Source organism: Poromitra crassiceps (assembly GCF_964638095.1).
Source record: "Poromitra crassiceps genome assembly, chromosome: 16".
Taxonomy (NCBI): domain Eukaryota; kingdom Metazoa; phylum Chordata; class Actinopteri; order Beryciformes; family Melamphaidae; genus Poromitra; species Poromitra crassiceps.
In genome coordinates this window covers 8,503,604-8,528,421 of record NC_139645.1, presented here as the reverse complement: position 1 = coordinate 8,528,421, position 24,818 = coordinate 8,503,604, and the positions used below count along the sequence as shown (strand labels likewise).

The following is a 24,818-nucleotide window of genomic DNA, read 5'->3' as shown; positions in this document are numbered from 1 at the left end:
ATAGACCAGTAAAGTCTGACCGTCAGATCGGCCAAATGAATTCATCATTATGCTCAGTGTGGCCACTGAAGCCAACATTTTCAAATGCTTCAACGCCTATACAAGAGGTGCTGTCATTCACCCACAACATTTGAAGCATTCTCTCTGGAGAAATAGGATCATAATGAATTGTGCCCCCCACCCCGCAGTGCTCCTGGTCTTTTCCAGATAGCAGCGAGGTATGAGATAGGTGCACTGGGTGGCAATTAATATCACTGAGTGAGGAAGTAGGCAGTGCACAATAGTGTGTCTTAACATGTTGAACTCTATATTCTGTATTAGATTTGTATAGTTACATTTCCTAAGCAGAAGCAAACAGGATCAGGGGTTTCTATATAATCCCATTGTATTTGGCAGACACAGAAACAGAAATATTAGATCCGAGCAGATGATTAAATGCATAACAGGAGCATATATATATACTATTTAGTTTTGTATTATCACCATCTACAACTTCAATCTTGTGCATTCACACTCTGTTCTATGGTTTCATGCACATGTCTTCCAGGGTTTGCTTGATAAGGAGAAATCAACAGATGTGACTTCCCAAGCGGAATTAGATATGGCGTTTTGCTGCCCTTTGAGGCGGATCGATTCAATTTTGAAACTGAGAACATTCGAATTAAAATTAAAAACAGGTCATTTGCATCTACATGGCCCTTTCGATTGGCTGTATAATTGGAGAACAGACATAAGAATAATAGCCGTAAGCGGCAATAGCAGCAGGGGGGCCCAATTCATCCCTTTAAATATCTGGTGAGTTTCTGGAGTTATGGCTGTTATTGTGTTAGGCCACTTACAGTTTGGGCCTCTGCCCTGCCCCCTTTTGGTCAACTGGCATAATAGCAGAAATCAAATTGGGAGATAAATGATAAATACGGACAGACAGACAGACTTTTCATGACTTTAAAGTAAGAAGATAATAATCCTACTGATGATGATGATAATAATAATAATAATAATAATAATAATAATAATAATAATAATAATATTTCTAGAGCATCTAGTAACCACCAATATCTGTCATTGGGCCAGGTCTCTGCAATGTACCAACTCACGGGAATTTGCTGCGCCGCGCCAGAAAACCAACAATAATAATAATGAATAATAAACCAATACAAAAACAATAGGGTTGCAGCCCCTTGAACGGAACCCCTAAAACAAGTCAATTGAGCTTCAGTGACTGCAGGGGTTTTTAAAGTCTGAGACTGTGGGCCTCCCCACAGACAAAGCTTGGGAAAAGGTTCCCCCCTCGCTCACTTTGAAAATCTCAGGCCTAGACGAAATGATGAGTTAAACTTACAGAGTATAGTAAATTGTTCCTAAGGTGGCATACACACCTATAGAGCTATAGAAGTTTTTTGAAAAAAAAAGAAAAGAAAAGAAAAGTTGCAGGAGTAGCAAACACTGTGTGTGCCCTCTCCAACAATGAATCTACACTATTTTTTCCTCAGTATTGATTTATGGAGTGAAGAATATGCTGTCAAAGAAAAAACAACAGTTAATGAAGAGAATGCTTTCATCATGATATGGGATAGCTAAATTATTAGAGTAAAAAACAACTTAATATTTTTCCTCATATCACAACCACGCCAAATTTCCAGTGGAGGGCACAATACATATTACAATACATATTACATTTGTCCACCCCCCCCCCCCCCCCCCCCCCCCCCTTTGAGACTTGGAAGAGCTGCATGGAGCCATTTTGGGTTGTTTTCGGTTATTTTTTGAAGCGTGAAGTCAAGTCAAGTCCCCAGCAACTTCAGTTATATTGGAGAGGCTTCCATGCCGTTCTGCTGTGGAACTCAGGTCCCACTGTATGGACTAACAACAAACTTCACCCAAGTTTCAGCTGGCCTGGCATGGGAGTGAGTAATGACAGAATTGTCATTTTGGGTTAACTATTCCTTTAATATCCAGGCTGCACAGGAGAAAGAAAAACACATTAATTAATTCACCCTTTATTTAACCTCCAGAGAATCATTGAAGGAGACGCTCAGACAAAGAAAAAGAAAGCAGCAAGGAGATAAACCAATTAACAGGGAAAAGGCACTACCACAATTAATTAATAAAAAGTCATTAAAACATACTGATTTGGGAAGATAGATAGCTTTAAGATAATTAAAATAAAATACATGAAAAAATACCACTGGTTTAGAGACTTCTAGATGGCTCAGCCTGGTGGCCAGGTCTATGGCAGTTGGCATCCTTTATGTCCACCGCCTCTGGTGTGATGTCATAAATCACTGATGATGTCAACAGTGATGTGACTTGAGCAAATGTGGTCATCAGTGATGTGACAATTGCGATGTCATCATGAAGTAACTCGAGCGATTGTGATGTCATCAGTGAGTGATGTCATCAGTGATGTCACTCGAACACATTTGTATACCTTCATCATGCCTTCCGTTTGTGTACACGCATAGTCGGTGATGTACTCTGACACAACTGAAGGAATGGCTGCTCGAGCAGAGGATGACGACGACATGCAGCTCCATGACGCCACCGACGCAGGAGACCTGGACAAAGTGAGGACCAGGAAGACTGCTTCAGAACACAGATCGATGTGCCGGTGTCAGTGTATGGTACTGTTTACTACAGCACCCCTCTGGGCAGTGTATGGTACTGTTTACTACAGCACCCCTCTGGGCAGTGTATGGTACTGTTTACTACAGCACCCCTCTGGGCAGTGTATGGTACTGTTTACTACAGCAACCCTCTGGGCAGTGTATGGTACTGTTTACTACAGCACCCCTCTGGGCAGTGTAGTAAGTAGTAGTAGTTACTAGTTACTGTAACTTAACTACTTCTTGCAGTAACTAGTAATGTAACTAATTACTTTTAAAATGTAGTAACTCAGTTACAGTTACTACAATAGTAACTGGGCTAGTTACTAGTTACTTTAGGACATGAAAATATCGGACAACTTCCTGAATCCTTCACTTCAGGATTATCCGGTTTCTGATCCTCAGACCTAGTCCGGGGAGAGAGCTGCAGCTGCAGCCAGAGCCCCAGAGGCTATAAGCTTCCCCAATAAGTGAATGTTCAATGCCACACTGTGGCAGGTCTCCTCTCTACACCAGCGCGTGCCACCTGGACTGTTTTCGCCTGCTGCTCCAGGCCGCTGGTGTTCTGATCCGTGACGTGGCTTCTCACCTGCTGCATAAGGTGCTGAGGTTCAGGTGTGACGCGGCCTTTGTCCAGCTGCTCCTGGACCGCGATGCCGACCCATCCCTGGTGACCTGAGAGCAGGCACAGCTGGAGGAGAGAGTGGATCCCGAGGTGCTCAGGGTCTTTCTGGAGGCCAAGAGATCTCCTCGCAGTCTGACCATGTGTGTCGGATCCGGATCCGCCAAGCGCTGGGCACACATCGCTTGAACCAAGTAGACTCCCTGCCACTAACACAAGTGATAAGGACTTCGTGCTCCACCAAAACTGACTTGAAGAACTGTCAGTTTATTTATTTTAATTTCCTAGATTTATTTCTTCAGTGACTGTGTTTCAAACAAATCCAGGACCAGACATTAAATGCCATCAGCGCACATGTAGCCAATCCTACTACAGTATAATTGGAGAGCTGTGTGTCCGTGTGTGTTCGGTTCATCATCTCCAGAGTCCCCACCCTAGAATTGAGCGTGCATAGCGCACGGAAATTCTGATTATCTTAATATGACATGAGGTTCAGTTAGCTTTGCACAGAAACAGCTGGTAGAAATACTTTTTACTTTTATACTTGATTACATTTCAGAGCCTGTCATTTATTTTACTTTTACTTGAGTAAACAAGTTGAATCAGTACTTCTACTTTTACCAGAGTCATTAAGTAACTGTACTTCTACTTAAGTAAAGAATGTGTGTACTTTTCCCATCTCCGGTAACATTATAGCCCATCTTGTGGTATATTAACGGACATTAGTCAAGTTATTTAAGTGATAACTGTCACAGTGCTTCAGTGCATTGAATTGAATTGATAAACACACGCACTGTGGGTCTGTACCATCGACATATCAAGAATGGACAGGATATGAGCTCTCTACAAAAATGTATAGAATTTAAAGTGCCATATTTACAGAGCTAGAGAGCATTGACTGTATATGAATACTACGCACTGTCCACAAAGCCAGCACCGGCCTCAGCTAGCTAAAAACAAGTTCAGAGGGGTGGGGACCTCACACTGTGGAGAATCGGGTACAGTAGCCCATTTTGGCTTCAAACTGTATAGTGAAAGGAGGCGGAGTCACACAGTCTCCAGATTCTTTTATCTCAGTACAGGATCTATGCTTGTTTCATTTCATGTGAGAAGTAATAGCATTCATTCGTAAAATACATGACACCCAATTGCATCTAATGCTTTCGTGTAGTCTTCCAGTGTCCGTAGTGATGCCCTTGGCTGCACATATCCTAATTAGTCCTAATAGCTCCCCCCCCCCCCCCCCCTTGTTCCTGATTCAGTGGCATTTCACAAAAGAAGATTCACTCTTCCTATGTGGTGTCATAATCACCAGCACACAGCTTAGTGAAAAGGTAAGTGATGCCCATGGGGTTTCAAATGGCTCATGTCTGACGTTTACCGCACACAATTCCATTCAACTGTGTGAGGTCTTTTGAGAAAGAGAGCTTATCGTCCCTCAACATGAACAAATACACACTCTACACACAGACAAACACACACAGACACACACTAGGGTGTTCACTAATGATGAATCGACAATCGATTCATCGATCGTTAAGAATTTGATCGATCAAACTATATGTTAACTGATGAATCGACAATGTAGGCTATATATGTGTTATTTTCTCATTCGTATTTTCTTTGCTGAAATGATTTAACACCACAAAGGTGAAATTGATCTTTCACTGCTCATATACGGAGGAAGAGGAAAGCCAAGCTAGCAGCAGGCAGGAAGTCTTGTGTGGGAGAATTACACCCAAAAAGACAACAGTGATGTAAACATTGTAATACAATGTTGAAATATGTCACGTCCACAAGCACAATGACAGCTTAATGCAGGACGTTTTTAGTTGGTTGATCAACTTGTTGGGTCGGCCTAAAGACACGTGTAAAACCCTGCATTTTCTATTTTCTATTTTGTATGTCAAAAGCAGTTTTTTTAAATATGATTAATCGATTAATTGATCGTTAACATGACCAATTAATCAATTAAGGAAATTGATCAAAATCTGCATCCCTAACACACGCACCACACAGGCTCCCTTTTCCTGAAGAGAGTGCTCACTAGAGTAGAAGCTTGGAAACTCAGCGAGTGGTGTGGAAACTCTGGGTGAAGAAGAGGAATGAGAGGATGTTTGATGCTACAGGAAACAGAATCATCCACCCTGTAACACTCTGCTGTTAAGACTGATTGGCACTCAGGAGACTGCATCAAACATATTTTCTATTTTGGGAGTGCAATGGCTTCCACATCATTTACCCAATTTGTGCTCCAGGACTGTGTGCACTTCAGTGCTTCAAGCCTCCCCTGCACTCAGTGCACTGTCACTGTCTACCCGTTTTTCCTCATTTTTCCACACAACCGGACAACACTTTTTTTGGGGGGTAATTTTGGTTGCTTCAGTGCCCAGGCGCCCTAGGGGGTGCTAATCTGGCCTTGATCAAGGGCAAACGCTCACACCCATCCGCCTACCCCATGCAGCAGCCACCATTTTGTTTCGTTGTCACACTCTCATGGCGTCGATTTCAGGTGTTGTGGGAGTTCTACAGAAGTCTATTGGACTAACCTGCATGTTGAAGAATGATTTCAGGTGTTGTGGGAGTTCTACAGAAGTCTATTGGACTATACCCTGCATGTTGAAAAATGATTGCAGGTGTTGTGGGAGTTCTAGAGAAGTCTATTGGACTATACCCTGCATGTTGAAAAATGATTTCAGGTGTTGTGGGAGTTCTACAGAAGTCTGAAGTTGAAAAATTACCCAAAAAAACTAGGTACCCAGAGCGCGTTTGGACAGGAGAAGCGAGGGGGTGGTAGCCTAGGTAAACCCAGCCCCCACGTGACCTGCTCTCTCAGTTCCCAGTCACTAGTGACATAGTGACTGAGAACAGGTCTGAGAGCAGGTCACGTGGGGGATGGGTTTACCCAGGCTAAGGGGGTGGTGGAAGGGAGAAACATCACCAGCAGATCCATTCACAGCGCTAGCTGGCTTTAACTGAATCTACACATGCGCGAGCAGGAAATGCACAGAGCTCTGCCATTGGTTCTGAAATTTGCCCGCCCCACAAAAGCTCATCCTATCCAAATGTGGAGTGGGCGGATTCGAAAGCCTGAAAACTCCCCGCCCTTTTTTGAAAAACTGACATGAAGGCGTGGCTTTCTTCTCTCTGGTCACGGGGGGTTGCATATCTCTTTAAAAAGTGACACCAAAGGGTCCATAAACGTCCCATAGAAGGAAAAAGGCTTCCTACTGCTCCGTGCTTTGCATTCCATAAAACGAGCATAAAATGACGAAGGTTTTCCAAAGCGGTCTGCACAACGCAAAAGGCTCTTGACAAAGTGTGGCTATTGTACGAGTTGGGCAGTGAGAACGTGTTGGACCTGAACAGGTCAGCCAACCAGGGCTGGGTTCAATTCATGAATGAACTCACCAATTGGAATTTGGAGGGGGTGGGGGGTGACTACAGGAAACAAAATTGGAATTCAATAATGAGAGACTAGAAGGAAAGTACAATAAACTTTAATGATGAAACAAACAACACTTAGATTTGGCGTATGATGACTCCATGGTATGGAGCTCCTCTGAGACGTGAGGAGGGCGTCAGAGATTTATAGGATAGAGAACCCCCCATAGGGAGTTCTATTGGAGTCATGACATTGGTGGTGTTCAGGGGAGGAGGTGGGGCGAATCGACTGCTACGCAGGATTTCAGCAGCTATGGGTGACACACAAGGTGAGTTACAACTTTGCAGAATAGGCGAAGACTGATATGGAACTTCATTTAGGTGATTGGCCAGCAGCCGAAGAGAGGGAAAGCGTGGGAGACATTGATTGGACAGGGATAAAGGGGGCGTGCATATTTATGAATGGCTGATGTAACCTGAACAGGGGGTTGCTGCAGGGGAGAGAGATATGAATGGAAAGGAACAATGGATTAGTGAATGGGATGGATAATCAGACATTGACTAGAGAAGTAGTCTTCATTATTGAAAACAGTCTAAGTCTTAGACTCTAAGACATTATTTGAATTGGAACTTTAATTTATTTAATTTAATTTAATTTAATTTAATTTAATTTGATTTGATTTGATTTGATTTAATTTAATTTAATTTAATTTAATTTAATTTAATTTAATTTAATTTAATTTAATTTAATTTAACTGAATTTAATTTAACTCAGTGAATCTTCTGAATTTTTTGTTCTTTCCCCCCTTACCACATACATTATCTGAGACACTGTGTAAAGGTGTCTTTCAGCTAGTATTTGAGGCATAACATTATAATCATAATACATCCATTATGGTTGAATATTAGTTTAACTGTCTTTAATTGGATTCATAACATTTGATTTTGATGTTTGAACTACTTTGTGTTGTCGAACATTTACATCGCCCATCAAGAACAGTAAACTGAACTAAATTGAAACACACAACACATCCCACTAGCCTCATTAATATGCCCTCCTTGCTGCATGCGTTACTGGCTCTACAGCTATGAATCAGCCATGTCAAATGGGCCACATGCTAATGTTGCTAGTTAATGCAGAGCCAGGAGAGCAGCGGTGTGTGAGGCTTTTTGGGGGTGTAATTTGGACATTACAGTATGTGGCAGGAGGAGCGTAAAGGCTAGAAAAACAGGCTTGTAACCAGACAGCTGGAGCAATCCGTGCGGGGAAAGTGAATGAGTGGCGCATAGAGAACTTTGAGAGAGGCACTTACCTCTGGCTACATGGAGTTGCTCAGTAGCTAAGAGCATAAACCTATGGTTGTACGGTGCCATGGCACGAGTCCGATACCTCACGAGTCCGACACCTCACGAGTCCGAAAAAAGAGGCTAACTTCCCCCAGACCCTAACCCAAAACCTAACCTCTCCCACCCCCACGCCTAAACCTAACCCCAGACCCTAACCCAAAACCTAACCTCTCCCACCCCCACGCCTAAACCTAACCTCCCCCAGACCCTAACCCAAAACCATGAGGTGTCGGACTCGTGAGGTATCGGACTCGTGAGGTATCGGACTAGGGGGCAGTCCCCGGTTGTACTGGGCTGGTAGATGATAAAGATGGGGGGGAAAGTCTCTTCAGTGTCCACACACAATGTAATCTTTGACTTTTCTTTCCCTTTCTTTTGTCGTCGTTGTTGCCATGCTTTCAGGTTTTGGACTACAGAGTAGCAGCATGGACCATTTAACGAGGAAGATGTTCTCCCCTTTTACAGGAAGACTTCTGAATCCCTGAAGGTGTTTCAAGTCCTAAACCTGTTGGTGCCTGATAATAAACACCATTCATGTTTCTTTTTTTCCCTCTCTTACACCCACCAAGTCTTGAATTTGTGATTGTGTCTGAAAAGATGACATTTGGGTCTCTTTGATGATAACTATGTGGCCGACATAATGGTGTTTGAGACTTTATTGTAGCTGGCAGTAAAAGTTTTAAAGGAGCATATTAGCAGCAAAATATATTTTTTTTCTTATTACCCTCGCCAAGGAGGTTATGTTTTCTGTGCCGTTTGTCTATTTGTTAGCAGGATTATGGAAAAATAGTCTGACATGCCTGGAAGCAGGCTGCTGGTATAAGCTCTGCCATTGGCCGACTATTTCAGAAAATTTCTTTCCGCTTCCTACAAGCTCTGACTGACCGGCTTCGACCATTTGTGGATTTCATTTCCACTCCCCTGCATGTCGATCTAATACCTCTGCTGCTGTGAAACAACAAAAACAACAACGCTAGCTCGTTGCTACTTTGGGTAATTGACACCTGCAATCTGCAATTGATGACTTAAAGTGATAATACAGAAGATTTTCATCTAAATAAATGTCACAATGGTGATTGAGCATAGAAGCCTTTGCATTTTCAGTATTGCAGCATTTATGAACTTGGTGTCTGTGGTGACACAGGGTGGGCGGAGCTAACACAATAGACTCACTCTGTAGGTTACTGTAGGTTCACAAGGTGGGCGGAGCTAACACAATAGACTCACTCTGTAGGTTACTGTAGGTTCACAGGGTGGGCGGAGCTAACACAATAGACTCACTCTGCAGGTTACTGTAGGTTCCTGACAACTCTTGTGTGAATTAGGATAACATGCTCCTTTTTTCTGGTCTCTGCTAGCATTAACAGGTGGTTACTATACGATGGCTGAACAAACTGAGTAATGTCACATAATAACACTGTTTGGATCTCACCTGCAATTACCACTCATCGCCAATAGGTGTCACCCAAGAGAACAAAAGTGAAATCTTCCGTATTATCACTTTAAATGCAGACCTGATGGCAGTATCATAGCGAACCTGATGAAGCACAATATGGAACGCGATGTTCACTTTGTTAATGTAACTAAATAAAGTGTCTATATATTTCCTATCCTGGTGTGCACTGGAGAACTACTTCTTTTTATTCTCCTACTACTTACGCTTTGCTCAACTTGTGGCTATCATTGACTCTTTATAGAGTTCAAAAGGACATGCATCTACATGTAAACTGCTGCCAGGCCCAGGAGTCTTCACTCTGTGTGTCTGTTGAAAATTCTTCTTTGCAAAATTTTGGATTGAACATGTTAGGAAACCTCTACATGGAAAAAGGGTTTGAATTACAAGTAGTTAAAATCCCACTGTGGTAAGTCTGGCAGTTTGGGAGTGCTTTGTTCAACTGTTCACAGATTTTGCTCTGAAATAATGAGGCCATTTACACCTGGCGCTAACATGTGTTTTCTGTGATCAGATTGTGTTTTATCACTTGAAAGTACAGGTGTAAACACCCCCAAAACGCATTGAAGAAGGATTGCAATCTGATCGGCCAAACCGCCTCCGGACGTGGTCAGGGATGCATTGTGTGTACACATTGAACACAAGTGTAAATGCAATGTGTCCTCTCAATCTGGATACAGCAACTTTATGCGGATTGAGAGGACACCCATTTCTGCAATCGGGTTGCAGAACCATGTTAACGCCAGGTGTAAATGGCATCAGGCTGAAGTGATAAAATACAATCTGATTGCAATCTGATGGGCAGAAAACGCGTGTTAACGCCAAGTGTAAATGGCCTCAAAGCACACAAACAGAAACAGCCAGAGTACTTAAAACCATTGTGCTATTTTTCATTTATAGCATACATTCATGGTGGTATAATGATATTGTGTGGCCACCAAAAGCCTCTGTCATGCTGCACTGCACCTGCTACAATCAGAAGATGGCCTGCAGATATGGCATATGTCTTCTCCTTGTTTTCGTCATACACAAAACACACCACTTCCTGTGCACGGAGGAGAACAAGGCGTCGCAGGACCAAAAGCAGGAAGTCTCAAGCGGGACTAATGGATGTAGGCCTATAATGGCTTTTTTCTTCTTTTTCCAATCAAAACACATAAGGCATTTTTATGAAAGTGTTATACGGTGGAAATTAAACGTCGCTTCTCCTTGGCAGCAATGACAAAACTGAACTCACATCAACATTTTCGAACATGTTGGGGCACCAGCCACTAAATATACATCAATTTGAAGCCAAATGGATACTCGCGCTTGTAAAGAGACCATCTATGCATTTCACCAGGTAAACCATATAGAATAATGAGAACAACAACAAGCTAATGAACATTGTATTTCCTCTTCCATTATCTACAGAGCCAAGCCTCTGTACAGCCTCATTCATTGTTTAAAAAATAATCAATAAAATCCCAAAAAATATTTTCAAATCCAGTGGAAGCTCAAATAAAATAGCTAAAATTTCGGGCTGACCTCTCTAGTTCTATAAAGCCTAGCTGCTACATTCTGAACACACTGCAGACGCGACAGAGCTTGCAGTTCTGGGGTACTAGCTACATTGAAGGTAAAATAGACACAATTACATTCAATCGATTCAGAAATATATTTTTGGAAATATGAACTATTTGGATCTCATAATTCAAACCACAACTAAAAATGTATCTAATATTTACCCTGTAGCCTATAATATGTCATTTTCTGCCACTATGCTGTATAGGGGTCTCATTATACACTCAAAACAATAACAGACGAAGTGTCACGGCGTCGTGCTGTTTTAGTTTAGGTTAGGTTTATTCGGTGTTCATTGTTCACAAGGTTTTGGGGTTTTAAACATTTTTGGAAACTTTTGGGACTAGCAATGTACCCCGGCATTGCCAGGGTTAAATAGGCACAAAGGAAATAGGCACAAAGCAATACAATTGCGCCTTTTGCTTGGCCGGCAATGGTGGTGGTGTCGAGGTGGTTTCCAGGAATTTACAACCTGCCCCATGACCTTCCCCAGATCATACCCCCTGCACGTGAGGTGGTTTCCAGGACTTTCCAGGATTCTCCAGGTGGTTCCAGGACCTGCCCATGACCTTCCCCAGGTCATAACCCATTTATTATGCATGGCATTCACCTGTACTGTGACGTGCAGCACTACTAGTTTCCAGTATACACTATAGGCTTAACTTTACTTGAACTTTATTATATAGATAATATAAGTAGCCTACACAAGTAAAAATATAATATATAACATATAGGTCTACTTGTTTTTAGATATTTTAAATGTTATAATAATAGTATCATGCTAATGCTAATGTTAGTTGAATTTTGGTTGCCAGGTTGGCCAAACTGGTGAGCAGCAAACATCTCAGATTTATGCTTATTAAGACGTATGAAAACATCATGGTTCTGCAGGCCGTTACAGCTGTGTATACTCAGCATAATAATGGAATGCAATGTTGCTGCATATTGACCAAATGATGTGACCACGCATGAATGCAGACTGAGAAGAACAAACAAGAAACCCAAGATGAAAGTCACCGCGCACATATACAGTACAGCTAATTAATCCTACAGAGGATATAAAACCACCCAGGCAACAGAGGACAACCTATCTTTGAGATATGATATAACAGCTGTGTCGGGTAATTTGCACAAAATCCCTAATACAATTAAGCAGCAGTGATAGCAATGCCATAGGCAGCGCTTCAAGTAGAACTGTAATAGATATTCACCATGCATTGACTGCTCAAAGGTCATTTCTAACTCTAAATAGAAATGCCGTCTCTGGAGTGTGTGAGATATATTTGGAGACATTGGGAGCTGTGAGGTACGTAAATCAATCTGAATTTAGAATTGTCTGCACAATTTGTGCTGTCAGTTATGATCAAAAGTCAACGGCTGACAATGAATGAGACCGGCTTTTGTAGAATGTACGCGTTTACGTTGAAATATGTTGCTTTCTTTTCCGTTTTCTGTGTATCTGAAGTTGATCTCCCTTTGATCAGGTTTGTCTTGGCTGATTCGTGTCTTGCTTTGGAATATATTCATATTCACAAATCTCGACTGGACTCTCCCAGACCTTAATAATAGCAATGGAATCAGTTTTTAAAGGAACAGCTCACCCTAAAATCCAAAATGCATATTATCCCTCTAACCTGTTGTGCTATTTATCCATCTATATCGTTTTGGGATAGTTGCCTGAGTTTTGGAGATATCGGCCGCGGAGTTTCTGGCTTCTCTCCAATACAAAGAAATACATTTGAAAAACTCAACAGCAATGTCTCTTTCCAGAAATCATGACCCGGTTACTCAAGATAATCCACAGACCGTGTTATGAGCAGTTTCATGGAGGAACTATTTTCTTTTGACCGAACTACACCCGCTAGCTGCTAGCTAGTTCCTACATGAGACTGCAAAAGAAAATAGTTCCTACATGAAACTGCTGACAACAAAGTCTGTGCATTATATTGAGTAACCGGGTCATGATTTCTGGAAAGAGACAATGCTGTTGAATTTTTCAAATGTATGTTTTTGGTGCCTCGAGCACTACAAGCCGAGTGCCATCCAGTGCCATTGTATGCAACTATCCCAAAACGATATAAATAGCACTACAGGTGGGAGGAAAAATATGTATTTTGGATTTTAGGGTGAGCTGTCCCTTTAAGTTGCTTTTCCCTATGAAGGAAAGCTCCACTGGATGTTTTCATAATGGCAATCTTGTGAATAAAAGCCATTGCATTATGCAGTACTATGTCTGACAGTGAAATTACTGTTGTCCCTTGCTTAAAGGCCAGAAACTTGGGTAAGTGCAATACAGGCAGGAAAATTGAAGTGAAATGTCATATTGCCAGTTGCAAACTGCACAAATGCAAATGATATTGCGGGTTTGACACAGTTAACAATTGTGTACACTGTGCATGACTGGTTGATATGTGGCATTTTCAGTAGGCTACCAGGAGAAACATCTCTGACTGAAACATTGCGTAACAATAAAGGTCCTAACACATCGAGAGCGATGCAAATATACAGCACGAAATTGCAATGCGAGTTTTGACCCACCTGTCAATCACAGCCACAGATGTGTACACGTCGGAAGCGAATTTCTGAAAAATCGATCGTGGTTCGAAAAAATAAACGCCGCAATAACTCTCAGCGAAACTTCGCCGTTGGTATGCACGGTTGCATTGACTGATATAGGTTCGGAAAATATTATTGACGTGCGAATTAATCGCACGAAAAAACCGCTCCCGATGTCTAAGGACCTTAAATCTGCTGGGCGACATTTCTGTCTTTCAAAGGCTGTAGCGGGTTCATTTTTATAGCTATAGGGCCCTATCTTCCCACTGGCCTTAGGCGCTAAACTGGCGTTAAAGCAAAAAAACGCGCTTTGCGCCTGCCTCGGGAAGATAGCATCATGTTTTCAGGCCCCGAAATGCGCTTTACGCCGAAGAGGCGTGGCGGAGTTCCAGAATAGGCCAGAATGGGCGTTTCGGCCTTAAATACCGGCCTAACGCTATCTTCCCCCCTTGCGTCAATTTAGCGTTTAGTGCTTTTCAAAACCAGGCCTTATTCAGTGCGCCGGGGATATTACTGTGCGTAATTACGCGCAGCTCCCCTCTGCCATCTCACTCTCTCTCCCCCTCTCTCTCTCTCTCACTCCCTCTCTCTCAGACACCGATGAAAAAAAAATTGTTTGTTATACCATAGTTTTGAGCCCCTGTCATTCAGAGACTGTTGCATCATCCTACTTGTGCAGTGGGGGAGAAGAAAAGGTAGCGAGAGAAAACAATATCATTCTGTCCAAACTTTCACCAATCTAATCTCATCATGACATCCAGGGATAGGCTATATTTTTCTAGCCGATGCGTTTAGAACATTCTTTTCACTTTGATCTTGCTATAGTGTAGCGTATTACATGCTTGCTGTATTTAAACTGCAGTGAGATTGGTTTGAGAAGCATAATAATATGGAATAATATATATGGAGACAGACGGGGATGAAAGAGGGAGGGGGGGAGCTCAGACTGCCCCCTCAGTCACGACGTATGTCACGACACGGCGCACAGGTACTGTACACGTGTGCACGGCACGCCGCAGTGTTTGTTTTGCTCCCTTCTAGAAGGGAGCAGACGGTAGAAGGCTTCTACCGTCTTCTACTCATGATGCACTGCATGAGTGCATGAGAGGCACTAGCGCTCTTGTGTTTAGTCCGTTTTGCTTTCACACAACAAACGAACCGCGCCAGGGTTCACTTGGAAGCGAACCGAGACCCACGTTTTCAAGCGCGCCAGAGTTTGTTTGTTTGTTCCGCAACAGAGTTCGTTTACGCTTTCACACCATCCCAAACGAACCGCACTATCCGAGGAAACGAACTCTGGCGCGGTTAAAGCCGACTAAACAGCTTATATGTGAAAGCGACCCTCTACAGTGATTGGTTGGAATTCCCCTGGGGGCGATCCCGATGTTTAACTTCCCTCCATGTAGCCTGCACCGGGATCTCCCCGTTCATTTGCTCGCAAAACTGCTCCAAACATTGTTCATTTGCATATATACAGCATACTAACTGATTTCCTAACGATATACAAAGCTGTTTGAAAATTGGGCAAAGTGGCTCTTTAAAGAGTAAACTGCATGATTTGTCTGAAAATTGATAATGACGACGATACGTCAGACTGTGAAATGACAAGTAACACTGCAGGCACATTCATCATGACATGACACTGTCCACTATGCAGTGTTTACACGGTACGTTTACTGTACCTTCATCACCCCTCTCTTAGTGAGTGTGTGTGTGTGTGTGTGTGTGTGTGTGTGTGTGTGTGTGTGTGTGTGTGTGTGTGTGTGTGTGTGTGTGTGTGTGTGTGTGTGTGTGCGTGTGTGTGTGTGTGTGTGTAGGTGTGTGTGTGTGTGTACACATGAGAGGGAAGGGAGAGGCAGGGCAGTGCGAGTGTTCTATACAGAAAATAGGGTCTCCCCGGGGACAGTGCTTCCTCCCGGCGGAGCGACCTGTCTTAAATAAATCATACCATTTCCACGCCTAACTTTCCCCGTGTCTCTTTAATCCAGTGTGGAAGAGAGTGGAGAGTATACTGTAAGCGCTCTGGCTTCCTCCTCTCTGCCTGTGTGTGTGTGTAGCTTTAAGCCTTTCGAGTTCCCAAACTTCTTTTTTGTCGTTGACCCACTTAAATGTAACTGTAAACCCCATAAACTGAGGTGTACCAGTAGTGGCACAATTTTCGAATAAATGTTTCTATTGGTAAACAATGTTGTTTTTGAGCGGTGCCACCACATACTGTAATAATGATCTATTATATATTACTATAGAGAGCCAAAGTGGAACGTCACTTCCTGCTTCAGCACTGTACCAGAGATTTTCATCCGCCATTTATTTTCCCACAGACATTTCGTAAAATGCTTACAAAAAATAGTTTTACTTGTTCAAACCAAACGGTACAGATATATTAGAAACAGGAGAGACCACATAACATTTCACTCGGACCAAAACGTAGAAAAAAATGCGGGTTTGAAGAAAATCTTTTTTCGATGTTGTTTTTTTAGATGTTAGTGAAATGTTCTATGGTCTCTCCCGATTATAGCATTAGCTGAACCGTTTGGTTTGAACCAGTAAAACCCTTTTTATAAGCATTTTACGAAATGTCTATGGGAAAATAAATGGCGGATAGAAATCTCTGGTACAGTGCTGAAGCAGGAAGTGACGTTCACTTTGCCTCTATTCTATCTATGCAGTATGCACCAAACTAAATGACAAATTCCGGGGCGGGGTGCAAGTACTGCACTGGAAATCTCCTTGTCAAAATAATCCACTACTTGATGGAGGACCGTTATTTGTCCAAAACACAACCCACCTGTTCTTGCTGACTTAAGGTAAAAAAAACTGGGCAAAGACGGAGCCGTGTGTACAGTCTTGAGACTATACAGTAGTTATATAGGAACGCCCTTTACGATAAAATGAGATTTCGAGGTCACTGTGAACAGGAGGGGGGGGGGGGGGGGGGCTGTTCTTTAAGCGAGGCCGAGTTGACACATCTCTTGGGTCGGGCCTGAAAAGTGCACATACTGCACAAGAGATCAGTTGACCCTGTCAGCTGTGCCTGTAATGATTGACACTGCCCCCTACAGTGCTGACAAGACAAGGTTTTCCCTCACAAGCCTCTACCTCAGCCTGTATAGACCCTTCAGCCTTTCGTGTTGTGATCAAGTGCAGGAGATCTTTGTGGACGCCGGTGGATGAGGCCGTCCCTCACTCCTCTCGGAGCGGCGTGCTGGATAACCATGAAATATGTGCAGCAAACATAAGCCGTGGAAAAAAAGAAAAGGCTTTTTGATTTGTAGATAGCTGCGCGGCCTCGCCTGCCCTATTGGCAGGTGAGGTTGTGTGTGTGTGTGTGTGTGTGTGTGTGTGTGTGTGTGTGTGTGTGTTGCTCAGTAAATGTTATTGCATCAGTGATGTCACAACGCCTCGCAAAGCAATTTTTCACAAGGAAGAGAAAATGTTCACATTTTAACATAGTGTAGTAATAACAACATTAATAACCAGTAATATAACATATTTCGCTGGTCCAAACTACCTGAAACTTTCACAGGTTATTTTTAGGTACCCCCTAAATCCATTTATGAAATAAAAAGAAAATGGCCAAATTTGGAGATACAAGGTTGCCACCCGACATATGACATCACTGATCAGTCTTGTCACAATGCCTCCTGTGTGTGTGTGTGTGTGTGTGTGTGTGTGTGTGTGTGTGTTTGTGTGTGTGTGTGTGTGCGCGCGCGCGCGTGTGTGCGCCCTTATGACATCACTTTTGACATCATCACTGATGATATCACATCATTAGCTAATTAGCCTAATTAGAGAATCCAGCTCCGTCAGCTAGGTCACCCGCACGGGTGCCCTTTACACACCCTGAAGGTTTCAACCCAATCACACGTAAAATGGAATAGCTGTGGCCAAACACAGAACTTGAAAAAAACAAAACAAACAAACAAACAAACAAACAAAACAGACAGACAAAGTCCACATACTCAATTGTATATAGATATAAACTTCACATGCCTTCACATGTCCAGAACCTGTGAGAACCTGTGGCCTCAGTCAGCAACCCCATACAGACCCAAGTGGGAGGAAGGAAGTGCCAGAGTACAGAGATCATAATAATTACAGTGCTAATGAGTTAGCATTTCAATGCACACGCGTGTTCAGCAGATCAGTAATGGTACATACTGTACGGTACAGTAGAGATACTGCAGCTCTGTGGCGAATCTAATCAAATACCGTTACCGTAATGAAAATGCCCCGAAGAATTTCAGTGAAAGGAATGCTTTTTACCCAGCATGCATCATCGACCTGGCCAAGCAAGCATTCTGATGCCATGGAAACGGTCGATGTGCGTCTGCATGCCATCACACCACGAAAGCCATTATTACCCGGTTGTCCTCGTTGTCGAGGGTATGTGTCGAGGCAGCCTGGTGACTGAGTGACTCCCCGAGTTTCACACTTGTCCATTAAATCACATCTTCTGGCTCGGAGCTTATATACTCCACTCATCTCTGGGAAGTCAGCCATTTTTAACATTATCCTTATATTACTCAGTGGACTGTGGAGGAGCGCACCAGAAAAGCTCAAACTGGCTGTTCTCAGCCATGGCATGGAGGCTCCTTTCCAAATTTCGCTTTGCCAAATTTGGGCCTTATGGTTCTTCAGCCCTCTATACCCTCAACCCCTTATTATCTGAACTAATAAGCTGTTCTAATGTGACGCGGTCTGATGAAAGGCGTAACAAGCAGGCAACTGTGACAAACAACAGCTTTAGGATCACTTAAATACTTACTTAGCAAACTAAGCTTGTTCACCAACCTTCACGGTAATTCTCTCTGAAAGTTTCTATCAGGACTACGAACATTCAGATGAGCATATCTTCATCTTCAACATCTTCAACATCAAGCTTAGAGTCTGCACTTTCATAACCTGTAAACATGCCCGCAGAGTCTAAGGCCGAATTCAGACACAATCCGTCCAGACATACAGTATATAGTAGGTATGTCTGGTATATAGTATAGTATAGTATAGTATATACTGTACATACAGTATGTATAGTAGTAGTCCGGCTGTAGTCCGTCGGGGTGGGTGATCTCACATCACCCCCCTTGCTGCCTTATCCCCTTCAAAACAAGCATGTGTCTGAATGGGCCCAAATACCCACTAGGGGCCGATGACATCATCACCGATGGCGTCACAATTGCTCGAGTGACATGACATCACTGATGACGTCATGACCGATGATGACGATGTCACTTGAGAAATTGTGACGTCATCGGTGACATAACTGATGATGTTATAGCCATTATGACACCATCAGTGATGTCATATATCCTTCCCTGCAGAGGACGTGGAACAATATTACATCGGGGTTAATTTACCAGTAAAAAAAATCCGATGGACATTACTGATGCCTCAGATCAGTGGGTTGAGTACGATGAGAGTTCTCTGACGGATCGGGAACTCCTCAGGGATCGGCTGCCTCAGCCATTCCGCATGATCGCTAAGCTCCTGGACCGCGTCTTTGACATAGCCTGGGACAGCATCTTAACGAGAGAAGGTACTCGGGAAGCGGAGGAATCCAAGAAGAACATCCCCACTCTGGAGCTGCGTGGAGCCGCAGAGCTTCCAGAGAACACCAACAGCATGTCGTGTTCGGAGGACGGCATGTACATCGGCATGGGTCACTCCGGGGGCCTGTCGGTGATCCGCACGTCCTCTCTCAACTGTCACGCCACCTGGCGGCAGGACAACCTGGAGATCACATCCATTCAAATGACCTGTCTGGGCGAGAAGGTCTATCTGCTCGGCACCGTCGATGTCATGGGCGTGGCCAGAGTCTTTGGATATTACTCTAAAAGCATCGATCTCCTTAAAGCGATCAACGACATGGAAGACATCAACAAAAGGAGCATCTGCTTGACCTTTGAACTATCTAAAGGGGGAGATTATGGAGCTGTGTCGCTCAGCTGCAACGGCGTTCATTGGCTGGAAGTGTATCGCTTCCCCTCAGAAGCGTGGCTGAAAGAGTTGCTAGAGTCACAAGAACAGTGGTCTCCAGCTGCAGTGCTGATGAAGATCAAGCCACCCAAAAGTGTAGCAGCGGCCGCGACACTGAAAAGTCCACTTGAGGTCTCGCAGAAGACAGACGCTGGCATCGTCTGCGGGTCCGGGCAGAACCACACCATCAGCAGTCAACAATGGGAGGAGCAGGAGGCTGTGTTTAGGTCCATGTTCAAGACGCACATTAGCACAGACACAGATGTAGCGAAAGAAATGGACGAAATCCCAATCCACTGCACCAAGCACTTTCTTCTGCCTTTGTCTCCTGGCCTAAGCGAAGCCAAGTCCCAGCCAGGTGTGCCCGTTGCTATCTGCGTGTATTGGAGTGACAGCCATAATCTTCTTCAGTACGTGCTGTCCAGAACACCTAAGGAGAAGCCAGATGCGGAGCCCGATGTGTCGTGGCCAAATGCACACGAAATCCTTTGCTCCGCCGTTAGTAGGTGCACGCGTTACATCGCTCTGGGCCTTGACGCTGCCGTAGTGACTGTGTGGGACAGGCAATTATCGCTTCCCCTCTCTGTCATCTTGGTGTCGGCGGCGGACGGCGCTCTCACCAGGATGTTGTTTCTCGATTACAGACCCGTGTCTACTGAGGAGTCCCTGCTCTCCCCGGCTCTTACCCTGGCCAGAGTCCATCTTCTGGTGGCCTGTAGGAGTGGAGACACCCATGTGCTCACCATAGGACGAGGATCAGACTCCCGCGCGACGCAGCTCACCGAGGCGCCAAACGACTCCGGGGGTCTCCCGACTGCCGTTGCATCGGTGCCGTTCCTGCAGGGCGTGTCTCTTGTGGTGCACAAAAGTGGGCAGATGTTCCTCCAAGATGTCATCGGCAAAACCACACTGTGCTATTTGATTCCTCCCGCCACTCATCTGCTTGGAACTCCGTGGGATCCCGTTTGGGCTCTGGACATCAGGAAGCAAACGTTGTTCATACGAGGTGACGAGATCCCCGGCCGCAGCGATTCTTCAACGGGAGACCGTCAGAGTGATTCTTTAACAGGAGAGTCAGAGTCGGCTGTTCAGAGTCAGCTGTTCGTCCTCCATTTTCGAGAGGTCGCCGTTGTTGAGCCGTACGTCGGTGTGCCTCCAGACTCTCCGACGCAACAAACGGAGATCAGCTTTGCCGCTCTACAGAAAGCGTGCGATCTCTACCTCCAGCAAAGAGTGAATAGAGTGTCTCTGGATAAAAGGAACAAAGCTCTGGCACAGGCGTGGAAGCAGCTGAGTACCACGAAACGGGTACCATTTGTGTCCCCCTGACCCCTGAACCCAGGGGGTTCCTCCGTACATAACCCCCCACTAAAAACATGCAGAAGATCGTCATCCGACCAGTGACGACGACATCTGAAGTTGGTCCAATGATGGTCCCCGGGCGCTGGAAAGAAAAAGCGACCACTGCTCCTGGCCTGCCCCCCGGAGGAAAGGACAAGCCTGGATGGGTCAAATGCAGAGGACATATTTCACCGGCCACCGTCAGCATGAGTGTGTGTTGTGGCCGCATGCATGTGTTGTAGTGTGTTCGTGTGTTCGTGTGACAATAAAGACGGGCTTCCGTCTGAAATCGTGTTTTTAAGTATATTTTTTTTGTATCTATTGGGTGACCAAAATCTATTTTTAAAAGATGTTTTATATCAATTGAAATGTCCCCTTTAATAAAGTGTAAAAACATGACATACATTTTTATCTTATCAGAAATTATCTTGTTTTTTTTTAACACTGGTTGCAATGGGTGGGGCATATAGTGCAAGGATGGAGAGAGAGCTCGTGACTGGCAATGGCTGCCTTGGCAATTCTTCGTGAAGGAAAGTGCAGCCAGCCTGAAGTTTGAAGCTGAAAGACCAGCACCTGCTGAGGACAAGAGGAAAAGACGGAAGGAGTGTGCAGCCCTTCAGACATGTGAGGGACATCTGATTGCTCAGAAAACGAATACATTTTGGTCAAAAATTGAACATGGCCAAAGTCCAAATCGTACCCGTTTCGTGGAACGACTCAGACAGGAGCATGTTGTGCCAGCCTGACGGAGCCAAGGCAACAGAGACAGCAGTGCTGCAGCCGGCCAGAACACTTGAACACCTGAATCACGAATGACAACTTTTTGCACAGAGGTAGAAAGAAAAGAAAAAGTGATGACATTTTTGGAGCCGAACAGGATATAATAATTACCTTGTATTGTGATATATTATCATTCAATCCAGCTAAGAGAGGTTTGCTTTTTCCAATAAACAAATTATATTGTGGTTTGGAAATATTACACCAGATTACACCAGAGAGAGCTCCTAACCCTAATTTCAGCACGAGCCAGCACGAAATAACCTTGCAAGCAAGCTGGATTCTCTTGCGAGATCTAAAATCACGCTTTTGGTTTGTGAAAATAAACAATCTGGCAATGTCCGGTTAGCACAAAGAACAAACTCCACCAATGCCAAAGAAAAAAGTGGAGTTCAGCTCACCAAAGAGCAGGAAAATGACTCGAGCCAATTCAGATCCTATGAACATGTTGAGCTGCAGCCAGCATGGCCATGCTACTAGGCTTGGGAATGTGACGTCATGTTTCTGAGACCCACCCACTGTCGCTACTTTAGTTTGTAATAGCTAGTTTTCTTGTGCTGTCATGTCTCAATTGTGTCAATTGAGACATGACAGAAATAAAATAATCAATACAATGTGTCTGATTTCTTTTTCAACTATGCTAGAATACACCTACAGTAATGTAAGTAACAGTGCTATACAAACAACATAGATCCCCCCAGGGCAGAATACATAATATATACAGTATATATATATTTTGGACGTGCACTTTCTAGAATTCCATTGCAAAATACAATTTCAACAAAACCGAGTTCAATCGGACTACTGTTTCAATGAAATGTGCATTGAAGAACCATGTATTCATGGCATGTTTTCTCAACTGTGAACAACTGCTGATTGTATTCACCTTATGCAGAAGAGACTGTCTGGCTCGAGAGACTAACAGGAAGTGTAAATACAAAGAATTCCGATTGTATTTACACTTCCTGTGACTCATAAACCTTGGCTGACTTATGTGAGTCAAATTTTAGGTTTGACCAGGTGAGTCAGACTAGTTTGAGCAGGTAAAAACAGCCAGTGTTTTGAACAGGAAGGCGTGATACAATGGGTCAAGTGGGCGGGGCTACATAAGGTGAATAGCAGACGTATGAGTTTACATTGTCATATGGAATAAACCAGGTAGATTCCACATTCCTTCTGTCATGCAGCCTCAGAGAGCCACTGCCTATTCCGAAATAGTAGGAGTTGACATTGCCGCGACAGTCAGTAAAGGTTAGTGTTCTCTTCACCATCCTATCCTAGCGGTGTCAGACCACAGACGTGGTGCTCTCGGGGTTGACCCTAACCGGCCTGCTGCTCTTCCTCAGGTCCTGCAGCTGCTTGGCCGACTTGCCCACGGCCTCCTCAAAGCGCCTCTCCACTGCGGCCAGTGCCGTGTCATGGAGGAAGGTGGCGTTCTGCATGATGAAGGCCTTCTTCTGGGCGTCCTGCTCGCGGCGCAGGCTGTCGTCCACGTGCTGCACGGCCACCAGGATGATCTCCCCCAGGCTCTCCAGCAGGACCGTGTGCAGCTCGGGGAAGTAGAGCTTCAAGCCCTCCACCAGGAACCTCATCATCTGCTTGGTGAAGGCCACCACGGTGTAGCTCAGGTTCACCCAGCAGTCGCCCGTGTACTGCTCGAAGGTATCCATGCCGCAGCTGCGCATCTCCTCCTTGAGTTTGGCCAGCGCCTCGGGGGTCTTGATCTCCATCCTCCTCCACATCTCCTCGGAGTTGCGGTGCTTGGTGGCTTTGATGATGATGTCCTTGTAGCTCTGCAGCGCCGCCTTGACGTCTTTGACCAGCAGGGACTGCAGCGTGAAGGTCAGGTCCAGGCCGATGTCAATCAGCTGCCCGCAGTGCTCCTTGGCCACTTTCATACACTCCGCTGCCGTCGACAGGCTCTCCTTATTGTCAAACACGTGCTTGCTGAAGGTGTCGACGAACATCCTCATGGCCGACCGGGACCAGACCACCAAGGCCGAATAGCAGCCTGTGTTCCCCGCAAAGTCCATCTGGAACTCCTTGGCCGTCTCCAGCAGGCTGGTGAAGAAGATGTTGCAGAGTTTGTGGATGTAGAGCAGCGTGGCATCTTCGACCCGCAGCTGCCCTATGGCTGTTTGGACCGCGGCTGCGCGGTTCTTCAGGAACAGCTGACAAGCCTTGGTGGACTGGCCTAGTCTGATGAGCTGGGACACGGCCCGTCGGGTGGCCTTGGGCCCGCCGCGGAGCGAGCGGCCCGGCGACAGATCGAACACCAGCACCTCCGTCAGCTGCCGCACGCGCTCCTCCACCTTGGCCCGGAGCTCCTCAACCCTGGGTGTGACCGCTTGCTCCCTCAGATGCTCATTGAGCTTCTCCAGCAGGTCCACGGCGCCCTCAAAGTCCCGGTGGGCGATGCAGACGTCCAGGTCCTCCGGCAGCTCCTGGAGCCACTCCGGGCTCACGTCCACGGCATTCTCCTCAGGGTCGGACGGCTCGCCCTCATCCACATCGAAAGGATTCGTGGACACCTCACGCCTGGCTGGGGACCTGGGCAGCGTCCTCTGCTTGCGCTCTTCGGTCTCCTTGGGAGACACGGCCAGCATCTCCTTGGACATCTCATCCTTGTCTGTCGACAGCAAGGCCTGGGTCATGCTCTCCATGATGCTCTTCTGTTCGGTGAGGATGTGACTGAGCTGGTACATCTCGCTCTCCAGGTAGGGGATCTCCTTGGCCATTTGGATGAACTGCCTATAGTTCTTGTAGACATTTTTCTTCAGGTTCTGGGCCGTCTCGTCAGCTAATGTCTGGATCTTCTGACGGTGCTCCTGCAAGTCTCTGTCGCCGTCCGAGTGCTCCGACAACTGCTTCACGTAATTTTGTGGGTCGAAGGTGGCCGACTCCAGCTGCCTCCGCAGGCGACTTCCCATGTCCGTCATCCTCTAATGCTACTTGTTTCGACAATTTGTTGACAGACTAAAAGATTAATTAATGAGAGATGAAATAGAGAAAGTTCAGGTCCGTCATAACCACTGACGATGTCATAGTCATTGTAACATCATCAGTGATTATCATAGATTGAATTGTGATTTATGACATCATCGGTGATGTCACAAATCACTCATCAGGAAGCATCAGGGAGGGTAGTTATGAAAACAGATGGACGTTTGACCAATTCATCTACGATTTAACA

At 44.9% G+C, this 24,818-nt stretch overlaps 1 protein-coding gene and 1 pseudogene across 2 annotated transcripts; one reads left to right on the top strand and one right to left on the bottom strand.

Annotated features, from left to right (window-relative positions):
* Positions 1–18,904: 18,904 nt before the first annotated feature.
* LOC310791210 (WD repeat-containing protein 93-like) lies at positions 18,905–20,836 on the top strand (the record flags this gene model as incomplete). Its single annotated transcript, XM_083652890.1, has 1 exon — positions 18,905–20,836. One exon carries the CDS (start codon positions 18,905–18,907, stop codon positions 20,834–20,836), a length of 1,932 nt encoding a protein of 643 aa, XP_083509016.1.
* A 2,075-nt stretch (positions 20,837–22,911) lies between these two features.
* Positions 22,912–24,564, bottom strand: LOC310791335 (exocyst complex component 8 pseudogene; annotated as a pseudogene). The gene has a single exon. The product of its transcript is annotated as an exocyst complex component 8 pseudogene (transcript).
* Between the last annotated feature and the right edge of the window lie 254 nt (positions 24,565–24,818).